At 43.1% G+C, this 12,574-nt stretch overlaps 1 protein-coding gene across 4 annotated transcripts in view; it reads right to left on the bottom strand.

The window, feature by feature from the left end:
• The window catches only part of EFCAB12 (EF-hand calcium binding domain 12), a 30,822-nt gene that overhangs the window by 16,199 nt on the left and 2,049 nt on the right, over positions 1-12,574 (bottom strand). For 3 of the 4 annotated variants that reach the window (XM_023547890.2, XM_023547888.2, XM_010589952.3), the window contains exon 2: positions 4,988-5,469. In XM_023547890.2, the coding sequence (XP_023403658.2) occupies positions 4,988-5,469 (482 nt within the window). The remainder of the gene's footprint in view (positions 1-4,987; positions 5,470-12,574) is intronic. The other variant, XM_023547889.2, reaches the window with a different exon arrangement.

The raw sequence follows: 12,574 nt of genomic DNA, 5'->3' as shown, positions 1-12,574 counted from the left end.
ATTCCACTGGTCTCCTAATGCACCAAGATACCCACCCTTGCCTGCAACCAGATGGGGCTTCCCACTGATCCCACTTCCCAGCCTTTGCTCATGCTGGGCTGCCTACCTAGAACACCTTTCCCTGTTCTCTTCCTATCAAAATCCCACTCCTCCTCCAACTCCAGGTTGAAAGGAATAGTTCGTAATGGTAATACTCCCTTACCTTGGTGCTGCACTTGACATTTTACAAAGGACCTTCCTGTTCCCTAGCTGTGAAGTTTAATTTTATGTCAACTTAGGCTATGGTTCCCAGTGGTTTGGCCAAACACTAGGCTAGTTGCTGTTCCATAATGTAATCTAATGGAATGGAATCAATCAATCAGTTGAAAAGGGGGTTTCCTTCAGTGTGTTTCGCCCTAGGCTATAAATACATATTTTGGCAAAACTCTCTCTCTTCACTCTGCACCCTTTCTATCACCTGACCTACCAATCTTGGAATGCAAGCCTGCAGGAACCTCCAGTTTGCTGCCTAACCTATGGATTTTGAACTTGCCGGCCCCCCATTATCCCATTAGCCTGCAGGATTCTCCAGCGTGTCACCTGACTATGGGATTAAACCTAAGTACTCTGACTCCTTCTCCCACCTTCACCTGAATTGGGAGAAGTTTCAAGTGTTTGCAAGGAAATGTCACAGAAACACACGGAGTTGGAAGGTGAGGGTTTTGATACTGACTCTGGCATTTACCCCCCGCCCCGTGTCCGTCAGTTTGTCGTACTGTGGGGGCTTGCATGTTGCTGTGATGGTGGAAGCTATGCCACCGGTATTCAGATACCAGCAGGGTCACCCATGGAGGACAGGTTTCGGCTGAGCTTCCAGACTAAGACAGACTAGGAAGAAGGACCCGGCAGTCTACTTCTGAAAAGCATTAGCCAGTGAAAACCTTATGAATAGCAGTGGAACATTGTCTGATATAGTGCTGGAAGATGAGCCCCCAGGTTGGAAGGCACTCAAGAGATGACTGAGGAAAAGCTGCCTCCTCAAAGTAGAGTCGACCTTAATGACGTGGATGGAGTAAAGCTTTCGGGACCTTCATTCGTTGATGTGGCGTGACTCAAAATGAGAAGAAACAGCTGCAAACACCCATTAATAATCAGAACCTGTGATGTAAGAAGTACGAATCTAGGAAAATTGGAAATCGTCAAAAATGAAATGGAATGCATAAACATCGATATCCTAGGCATTAGTGAGCTGAAATGGACTGGTATTGGCCATTTTGAATCGGACAATCATATAGTCTACTATGCTGGGAATAACAACTTGAAGAGGAAAGGTGTTGCATTCATGGTCAAAAAGAGCATTTCAGGATCTATCCTGAAGTAAAACGTTGTCAATGATAGGATAATATCCATATGCCTACAAGGAAGACCAGTTGATATGACTATTACTCAAATTTACACACCAACCACTAGGGCCAAAGATGAAGAAATAGAAGATTTTTATCAGCTGCTGCAGTCTGAAATTGATAGAACGTCAATCAAGATGCATTGATAACTACTGGTGATTGGAATGCAAAAGTTAGAAACAAAGAAGAAGGATCAGTAGTTGGAAAATATGGCCTTGGTGATAGAAACAATGCCAGAGATCGAATGATAGAATTTTGCAAGACCAGCGACTTCACTGCAAATACCTTCTTTCACCAACATAAACGACGACTATACACATGGACCTCGCCAGATAGAACACACAGAAATCAAACTGACTACATCTGTGGAAAGAGACAATGGAAAACCTCAATACTATCAGTCAGAACAAGGCCAGGGGCCGACTGTGGTACAGACCATCAATTGCTCACATGCAAGTTCAAGCTGAAACTGAAGAAAATCAGAGCAAGTCCACGAAAGCCAAAATATGATCTTGAGTACATCCCACCTGGATTTAGAGACCATCTGAAGAATAGATTTGACGCATTGAACACTAGTGACTGAAGACCAGATGACTTGTGGAATGACATCAAGGACATCATCCATGAAGAAAGCAAGAGGTCGTTGAAAAGGCAGGAAAGAAAGAAAAGACCAAGACGGATGTCAGAGGAGACTCTGAAACTTGCTCTCGAACATCGAGCAGCTAAAGCAAAAGGAAGAATTGATGAAGTAAAAGAACTGAACAGAAGATTTCAAAGGGCATCTCGAGAAGACAAAGTGAAGTATTATAACAACATCTGCAAAGAGCTGGAGATCAAAGACCAAAAGGGAAAAACAAGCTTGGCATTTCTCAAGCTGAAAGAACTGAAGAAAAAATTCAAGCCTCGAGTTGCAATAGTGAAGAATCCTATGGGGAAAATATTAAACAATGCAGGAAGCATCAAAAGAAGCTGGAAGGAATACACAGAGTCATTATACCAAAAAGAATTAGTCGATGTCCAACCATTTCAAGAGGTGGCATGTGATCAGGAACTGATGGTACTGAAGGAAGAAGTCCAAGCTGCTCTGAAGGCATTGGCGAAAAACAAGGCTTCAGGAATTGATGGAATATCAATTGAGATGCTTCAACAAACAGATGCAGCGCTGGAGGTGCTCACTTGTCTATGCCAAGAAATATGGAAGACAGCTTCCTGGACAACTGACTGGAAGAGATCCATATTTATGCCTATTCCCAAGAAAGGTGATGCAACTGAACATGGAAATTATAGAACAATATCATTAATATCACACGCAAGCAAAATTTTGCTGAAGATCATTCAAAAACGGCTGTAGCAGTATATCGACAGGGAACTGCCAGAAATTCAGGCAGGTTTCAGAAGAGGACGTGGAACCAGGGGTATCATTGCTGATGTCAGATGGATCCTGGCTGAAAGCAGAGAACACCAGAAGGATGTTTACCTGTGTTTTATTGACTATGCAAAGGCATTCGACTGTGTGGATCATGACAAATTATGGATAACATTGCAAAGAATGGGAATTCCCGAACACTTAATTGTGCTCATGAGGAACCTTTACATAGATCAAGAGGCAGCTGTTCGGACAGAACAAGGGGATACTGATTGGTTTAAAGTCAGGAAAGCTGTGTGTCAGGGTTGTATTCTTTCACCACACCTTTTCAATCTGTGGAAACCCTGGTGGCGTAGTAGTTAAGTGCTACAGCTGCTAACCAAAAGGTCAGCAATTCAAGTCCACCAGGCGCTCCTTGGAAACTCTGTGGGGCAGTTCTACTCTGTCCTATAGGGTCACTATGAGTCAGAATCAACTCGACGGTAGTGGGTTTGGTTTGGTTGGTCTATTCAATCTGTATGCTGAGCAAATAATACGAGAAGCTGGACTATATGAAGAAGAACGGGGCATCAGGATTGGAGGAAGACTCATTAACAACCTGCATTATGCAGATGACACAGCCTTGCCTCCTGAAAGTGAAAAGGACTTGAAGCACTTACTAATGGAGATCAAAGACCACAGCCTTCAGTAAAGATTACACCTCAACATAAAGAAAACAAAAATCCTTACAACTGGATCAATGAGCAACATCATGATAAACACAGAGAAGATTGAAGTAGTGAAGGATTTCATTTTACTTGGATCCACATCAACAGCCATGGAAGCAGCAGTCAAGAAATCAAAAGGCACATTGCATTAGGTAAAGGACCTCTTTAAAGGGTTGAAGAACAAAGACGTCACCTTGAAGACTAAGGTGCGCCTGACTCAAGCCATGGTATTTTCAATCGCATCGTATGCATGTGAAAGCTGGACAATGAATAAGGAAGACCAAAGAAGAGTTGACGCCTTTGAATTGTGGTGTTGGCGAAGAATATTGAATATACCACGGGCTGCCAGAAGAACGAACAAATCTGTCTTAGAAGAAGTACAACCAGAAAGCTCCTTAGAAGCAAGGATGGCGAGACTGCACCTTACATACTTTGGGCATGTTGTCAGCAGGGATTTGTCCCTGGAGAAGGACATCATGCTTGGCAGAGTACAGGGTCAGCGGAAAAGAGGAAGACCCTCAACAAGGTGGATTGACACAGTGGCTGCAACGATGAGCTCAAGCATAACAACGATTGTAACGATGGCACATGACCGGGCCGTGTTTCTTTCCGTTGTGCATAATACGGTCGCTATGAGTTGGAACGGACTCGACAGCACCTAACAACAACAACAACTGGCATTTACTATCTCTATGGTTTTTTTTTTTTTTTTTTTTTATGGGTTTAGGCAAATTGTTAGTCTCACTGGTCTTCTATTTCCACATTTATGATCACACTTGTGATCCTCACAATAGCCCTGTGAGGATACAGGCCCTTAGCAAACATGTGTCAATAAACAAGTGAATGAACAGCGAGTATTAAGAAATGCTTCAAAAGATGGAATGCCAGGAATCATAGGGCGATTTTAAGATATGTCTACAAGTTCTTCACCTCTCATCCTTTCTAAGATGGAAATTCTCCTCCCCTTGAGTATGGGCACTACTTAGTGACTTGCTCCTAACGAAAAGAACGTAGTAGAAGTGATAGTGTGAGACTTGGTCATAAAAGGCACTGAAGCCTCCTCCTTGATCTCTCTCTCACATCATTCCCTCTGGGGGAAGCCACCAGCATTTTGTAAGGACACTCAAGCAGCCCTATGGAGAGGCCATGTGGAAGGAACTGAGGCTTCCTGCCAACAGCCACGGGAATGCACCGTCTTGGAAGCAGATCCTCCTCCAGTCAAGCCTTCACATGACTGCGACCCTGGCCAATATCTTGAATGCAATCTCATGAGAGACTCTGAGCAGAACCACCCAGCTAAGCTTGACTCTCAGATTCTCGACTCTGAGAAACAGTGAGATAATAAATATTTGTTGCTTTAAATCATTTTGAGCTATTTGTTATGCAGCAACACATAATAAATACACTTTCCTCTCTGGACCTCTGTTTGTTCATCTGAGAGATAGCGTGAGCCATCTCCCCCTTCACCTTACCAAATGACAACATACTGCTATAACCCTTAGGGTCTTCATCTGGCACACAGGGCTACTCACCTTGGTGACCCGGGTAGTAGCCAAGGGGACCACTGACTGGGCCTCATGCTCCTCGCGGAGGATACTGTGTAAGACCTTGGCCTCCGAAGGTGTACAGCTGGGCTTGTTCTTCAGCCACCTCTCCACGTTGCCAAACGACTCCAGCTCCTTCCGAAGCTTCAACCTCTGGCTCAGCCAGGTCTTGGTGTCCAACGGCTGCTCTGGTATATCCTCAGCTTCTGGGGCCTTGAAGCTGTAGGTGGGCTGTGGTGGAGCCTGGGGTTGGGGCTTGGGATTGAAGGGCAGCTGCTCCTTCGTGTGAGGCATGATGATGACCCGGCGGCGGCTTTGTGGCAGGTGGAAGTCCTCCTGCTTGAACTGCTTGAAGCAGTGGGCAACGACCAACTCAGGATTGAAGGAGCGGGCCTTGCTGGAGCTTTCACTGTCTGCTGAGGTCTTAGACTTGCAGAGCCCTTGGGGGCAGAGGGTTAAAAGATGAGTTCCTTTCAGGAAAAGGGCAAAAAGAGAGCCAGGAAAGAAAAATGCTTTAGCACCAGGCTGGGTATCAGGGTACCCAGGTTCCATGACTCGTTTTATCATTACCTTCACCTGATGAAACCTGAAAAACACACTTTTTTTTTTTTGGTACTGTAATTACATCTAATGTTTCCAGGCACTCCCAGTGGCAGGCACTATGCTAAGGGGTTATACACTTTCTCTAATTTAATCTTCTCAGATTCCACCCTTACTCCACCCCAATCCCCAATACTCCTTATCAGCAACCAGAATGATCTTTTTAAAATGCCATTCTGGCTTCATCTATCCTCCAAGGCAACATAGCACTGCTATGGAGCCAGAATGCTTGAGTCTGAGTCTTGGTTCTGTCTGCAAGACCTTGGGCAAGTCACTTAACCTCTCTGTGGCTCAATTTCTTAATCTTTAAAATGGAGATAACGATAGAACTTAACTAATAGGGTGGTTGAGATGGTTAGAATCCATCAATTTGTTAGAGTTGCTTTGTGCATAGTAAATGCTCCAAAGTTATTTTATTATTTATATACCCACCCTTCACCCATTTTGAAACCCTTTCACGACTTGGCATTGTTGTTGTTGTTATTAGGTGCCATCAAGTTGATTCTGACTCCCAGCAACCCTACAGGACAGAGTAGAACTGCCCCAAGAGTTTCTAAGGAGTGGCTGGTGGATTTGAACTGCCAACCTTTTGGTTAGCAGTCGAGCTCTTAACAACTACACCACCAGGGCTCCACTTACTTTCCGTATGCCTCAAAATAAGGCTTCAACAGTGATTATTAAACATCAAGTCCCATGACCCTCCCCTGCCAGCGTTTCCCAACTTATCACTTACTTCCTATGTGCCAGATTCTTTGAGCATCTCTCTTCCTGGAATGCTCCAAGCCCCTTCCCACCTAAGTGTTTGGCACATGCTTGTCCCTGTGCTAGGAATTCCTTCTTCCCCATCCATGCCCTCTTTTCTCCTCATCCTCCAGGTCTCGGACCAAATGCTACCTCTCCAACTTCCAACCTCTGTTATATCCTCGTGTTATCACCACATGTCGCAATCTGTACGTTTCCTTCACACCACTTGTCACAACTATGCATACCAAGGGTTGCAAACTGGTGGCCCTCACACTGACTGAAACATGGGGTTATGTTTTGTTTGACAATTGTTACGGATTGAATTGTGTCTCCCCCAAAAATGTTTTGTAAATCCTAACCCCTACCTATAATTATAATCCCATTTGGGAATGGGCTTTCTTTGTTATATTAATGAGATAGTATTAGTGTAAAGTGTGTCTTAAATCAACCTCCTTTGAGATAGAAAAAGAAATTTAAAAAGCAAATGAGCAAGCAGAGATGGGGGCAAATAGGTAAGGAAGATAGCCAAGGAACAGAAGCTGAAAAGACACAAGAGCCTTCCCCCAGAGTAGAGGGAGAGAAAGCCTTCCTCTAGAGCCTGAATTTGGACTCCTAGCTTCCTAAACTTGAGAAAATAAGTTTGTGTTTGTTAAAGCCACCTACTTGTGGTATTTCTATTATAGTAGCACTAGATAACTAAGACAACAATTGTTGAAAATTTTTCAGTTTGAGCTGCTTTAGGCCAGGGCATGTCCTCTCCAACTTGCCATAGGCCCCACAGCCCGTTATTGTCTCATATGCAGCACTGTTCATTAAGTGCCCGGTTCAGGCAGATATTGGTGTTCGAGACCAATATCTGGTGCAATTACTTGGTTGATGTTTATTTTTTCCAATAGATTGTGAACACCATGACGACCAGGACTGTATCTCTCTGGTTCATTGCTGGAGCCCTAGCACCTCCAGAGTGCCTTCACATAACGGGAGCACAGCAAATACTTGGGGAATGAATAAATGACAAATGGACAGACCTATGGGGCCAGTGCTATGATTATACCCATTATACAGATAAGGACACAGAGGCCCAGAGAGGCCCAAGGTCACACAGTTGGCTACAGCTGGAACATGAATTCCAGTTTGCCTGACCCCAGAGCTTAGCTAACAGCCATTATTTGATACTACCCCAGGCTGTCACCTAATTCCTCTGAGTCTTAATTCCTTCATATCTAAAATGGAGTAAACTCTGCTCTCTCTACCTCTTGAAGTTGTTATAAAGATCAGATGAGATAAGAGACAGGGAAGGGTTCTAAAAATCAGAAAGGATATAACACTATTATTTAAAATATCATCACCATCATTTTCCTTCTAAAACCCAAATTCCTCTGCTCAAACCCCTTCCATGGCTCCCAACTGCTCTAGGATAAATTTCATGCTCCTTAACCTGGCCCTGCCTGACCTACCCTGCCAACCTCTCTCACTTCATCTTGAGCTCCCCGTTCCTGCCTCACCCCGCATTGTACCCAGACTGATCTGACTGTGGTTCCCTGCTCCCCCGTCCCCATACATGATACTGTATTCTGGAACGCCCTTCTACCTCCCATGCTTTACTTGATTATTCCCTACTCACCCCTCCAGATGCAGCAGGGGTTATCACCTTCCCACGAAGCCTTCCTGACCCCTCTGGTGCCCCTCTGGGTCCTCAGAGCCTTCATGCTTAGCCCCATTATAGCATTTACCATCCTTTTCAGAAATGAAGATGCTTTCTGAGTCTTTCTTTCCCAACAACCTGTGAATTTCCCAGGGGCAATTACATCTTACTACCCTTGCATCCCTGGTGCTCAGCAGGGCACAAAGTGGACATTTGTTAATTGTTTGTTAATTCTCTCTACAATACCGGGTATTCCTTTCATAATAAAAAAATAATAAAAGCATACATTGATAAGGACAGAAGTGAGCACTTCCAACCCATCTATTCATTATTTCTTTGGGGACAAGATGGATGGTGTGACTGAGAATTTAGTCATTCATCAAACCAGCATTTACTGAGAATCACCAAGTGCTTGGATCTGTACTACATGAGGGTCCAAACAAGGCTGGCTGCCTGACTGTGGTATGCCACTTGGAAGAATAGGAGAGGGTAAACTGGAGTATGTGACCAGAGGGGTCATGAGTCAGGGGGATAAATCTGGGAGGTCATCATGGAGGAGGTGGCGTTTGACATGAGCCTTCAAGAACGAGTCAGGATTTTATAAAAACTACTATAAGAGACTAAAAGAGACCTACATAAATGGCAGGACTTTCATGCCCATTGATTGGAAGCTTTAACATTGTGAAACTGGCAATACTACTCAAAATGATCTATATATACAATGCAATCTCAATCTAAATCCCAAGATTTTTTTTTTTTTTACTGAAATGGAAAAACTAATTACTAACTTTATATGGGAAGGAAGAGGCCCCAAATAGCCCAAGCAATATTGAAGGAGAAGAACAAAGTAGGAGGCCTCTCACTCCTCAATCTCAAAACATACTGCACAGCTACAGTAATCAAAACAGCCTAATACTGGTTCCGTGAGAGACATATAGACCAGTGGAATACAATTGAGAATCCAGAAATAAATCCATCCATCTATGGACACCTGATTTTCAATAAGGGGTCAAAGTCCATTCAATGGAGAAGAAACAGTCTCTTTAGCAAATGGTGCTGGCAAAATTGGATATCCACTTGCAGAAAAATGAAGCAGGACCCACACCTCATACCATACACAAAAACTAACTCAAAATGGATCAAAGACCCCAAAATTAAACCTAAAACTATAAAGTTCTTAGAAGAAAATATAGGAACAAAACCGTGGGACCTAATTTAAAAAAATAATAAATTATGGAACACAACTATAACGGTCCGAACATCAGAAGACAAATTAGGCAACTGGGACTTCATAAAAAATTAAATATTTATGCTCATCAAAAGTCTTTGTTAAAAGAGTAAAAAGAGAATCTTCGGACTAGGAAACAGTTTTTGGGAACGACATATCTGGTAAGGGTTTAATCTCTAAAATATATAGAAAACTTTAACAACAAAAAGACGAACGACTGAATTAAAAAGCAGGCAAAGGACATGAACAGCTGCTTCATCAAACAGGACATTCAAGCAGCCGACATACACATGAAAAGATGCTCGAGATAATTAGTCATTAGAGAGATGCGAATGAAAACTACAATGAGATACAATCTCACTCCTGCTAAAATGACACTGATTAAAAAAAAAACAGAAAACAACAAATGTTGGCGAGGAGGAGGGGAGACTGGAACCTTTATCCACTGTTGGTGGGGTTGTAAAATGGTATAACCACTATGGATAATGTTACAGTGCTTCCTCAAAAAGCTAGAAATACAAATACCTTATGATCCAGCAATCCCATTCCTATGTATATACCCTAGAGAGCTAATAGAAGTGACACAGACATATGCACACCTATGTTCACTGCAGCACTATTCACAATAGCAAAAAGATGGAAATAACCCAAGTGCCAATCAACGGATGAATGCATAAACAAAATGTGTACATGACGCAATGGAATACTATGCAGCCGTGAAGAATAATGACGAATCCTGGAAACATAACGTGGATGAATCTGGAGGACATTATGCTGAGTGAAGCAAGTCATTCACAAAAGGACAAACATCATATGATCTCACCTTTATAAAAAGATAAGAATAGGTATACATACAGAAACCAACATTCACTGGTGGTTACCAGGGATGGGGGGTAGGGGAATTCACTCTCTTGATGGTAAACCAAAACTTACTGCTGTCAAGTCGATTTTGACTCATAGCGACCCCATGGGGTTTCCAAGGCTGTAAATCTTTACGGAAGCAGACTGCCACATCTTCCTCCCTCAGAGTGGCTGGTGGGTTCAAACCACCAGGGCTCCTCTCTAGGTAGTAGACACTTAATTATTTTTAGTGATGGAAAAGGTAACATCAAATGTAGGTGAAGTGTGCACAGCTTAATCAAGGAAAGTGATATCACTAAGAAGTATACAAGAAAAAAAGACATTTCTGATAAATGCTATGACATATAACTTCGCAACAATAGCCAAAAAATATATATGTGGTTACATATGTATGTATGTGTGCATATATGTGTATAAGTATGTATATGTGTTAATATATAGATGTATCTATATGTATATGTATGTGTTTGCATGCATATATAATCATATATATAATAAAGCACATGGGGGCACAGTTATGGATACTTCTCAGGCATAACCAAACACCTCACGGGATTGGTTTTCTGGGTTTGAAGGCTCAACCATAGTCTAGTAGGACAACTCGGTCAATTGGCATAATACACCTCGTAAGGTTTTTCTTCTACATTCTAGTTTGGCGAGTACTGTCTGGGTCTTAAAATCTTGTGAGCAGTCAACTATTGGTCTCTACTCATCTGGAGCAAAAGAGAAAGAAGGAAACCAAAGACTCAGAGAAGAAACTAGTCTACAGGACTAATAGTCTACACGAACCATGGCCTCATCTATCCTGAGACCTGAAAAACTAGATGGTGCCTGGCTACTACTACTGATGGTTCAGATCAGGGCTACAATAGATAGATCCTGATGGAATGGTAGCAAAATGTGAAACAGAACACAAATTCTTAAAAAGTCCAGACTTACTGGGCCAGTTGAGACTACAGGACATCTTGAGACCATTGCCCTGAGCTACTCTTTAAACTTTGAACCAAAACTATGCCCTGAGGTCACATAAATAGCAGATTTGTTCATAAAATAAAGAATATTACCCGTGAGTACTGCTGCTTTAAAAAGTCATCTATGTGAGACCAAATGGTCAACAATTACTCTAAAACAAAGATGAGAAGGTAAGGGGGCAGAGAAAGTAGAGTACTGGAAACGGAACAACCAGAATGGAAATAATGAGAATGTTGACACATTGTGAAAAATACAACCAGTGTCACTGAACAATTTGTATAAAAACTGTTAAATGGGAATCAATTTGCGGTGTAAACTTTCACCGAAAACAAAATAAAATGTTAAAACCCATTGCCGTCGAGTCTAAAAAAAAAAAAAAAAGAATGAATCAGGTTTCAACAGATGAAGCCACTAGCACTGTGAAAGGTCTGGGGGTGGGATTTGAGGATTTTAGGGTCACTGCTTGGCTGCTAACCGAAAGGTTGGTGGTTCGAACGCACCCAGCAGCTCAGTTGGAGAAAGACTTGGCAATCTGCTCCCATAAGGATTACAGCCCAGAAAACCCTATGGGGGCGGTTCTGCTCTATCACCTGTGGTCGCTATGAGTCCAAATCAACTCAACGGCCCTGACAACAACAACAAAGAGTTCTACAAGTTGGAAGCACATTATGCGTGGAGGAGGTCAATGGGAAATAAGGTTGGAGTTGTCTCCAATGCCAGGTTAAGGGGTTAAACGTTACCCTGTAGACCATGGGAATACACTCAAAACGTGCTTCTTACTGGTCTTGCTGCTTCCACTTGCGCCCTCCTCAGATGTCAAATCCAGGTTTCACGCCTCAGCCAAAGAGTCTTTTTAAAATGTAAAATCAGATCACGTCACACCCCCCTTTGAAACCCTTCAGTGGCTTCTCATTGTTTTTAGAATACGTCAGCTTCCTTCTACCAGGGAAAGGGAGCCCTGGTGGCACAGTGGTTAAGAGCTCCGTTGCTATCTAAAAAGTTGACAGTTCGAATCCACCAGCTGCTCCTTGGAAGCCCTATGGGGCAGTTCTACTCCATCCGGTAGGGTCACTACGAATTGGAATTGACTCGAGGGCAATGGGTTTCGTTTACCACGGCAAGGGTTTTTTTTAAACTGGGCCACTTGGTAGTGTAAAAGGTTAATGCTCTCAGCTGCTAACCAAAAAGTTGGAGGTTCAAATCTACCCAGAGGTGCCTTGGAAGAAAGGCCTAGCAATCTGCTTCTGAAAAATCAGCTATTGAAAACCCTATAGAGCACAGTTCTACTCTGACCACATGGGATTGCCATGAGCTGGAATAGACTCCATGGCAACCGGTACCAGAGCCTATAAAGCTATACTGTCCTCCCTCCTCTCCTTCCCACCCCTTGCTCCCTTGACTCCAGCTGCATGGGCCTCCTTGCTTATCAAACTCTTCAAGTCACTCCTGGCTCTTGGTTTTCGCATTGATGGAGCCCTCTGAAGGGAGTGCCATTCCCCAAGCTCCCCCTGGCTGAGTTCATTCC

Source organism: Loxodonta africana, chromosome 22 (assembly GCF_030014295.1).
Source record: "Loxodonta africana isolate mLoxAfr1 chromosome 22, mLoxAfr1.hap2, whole genome shotgun sequence".
NCBI lineage: Eukaryota > Metazoa > Chordata > Mammalia > Proboscidea > Elephantidae > Loxodonta > Loxodonta africana.
The sequence above is the reverse complement of the archived record's forward strand: the minus strand, read 5'-3'. Positions and strand labels throughout refer to the sequence as shown.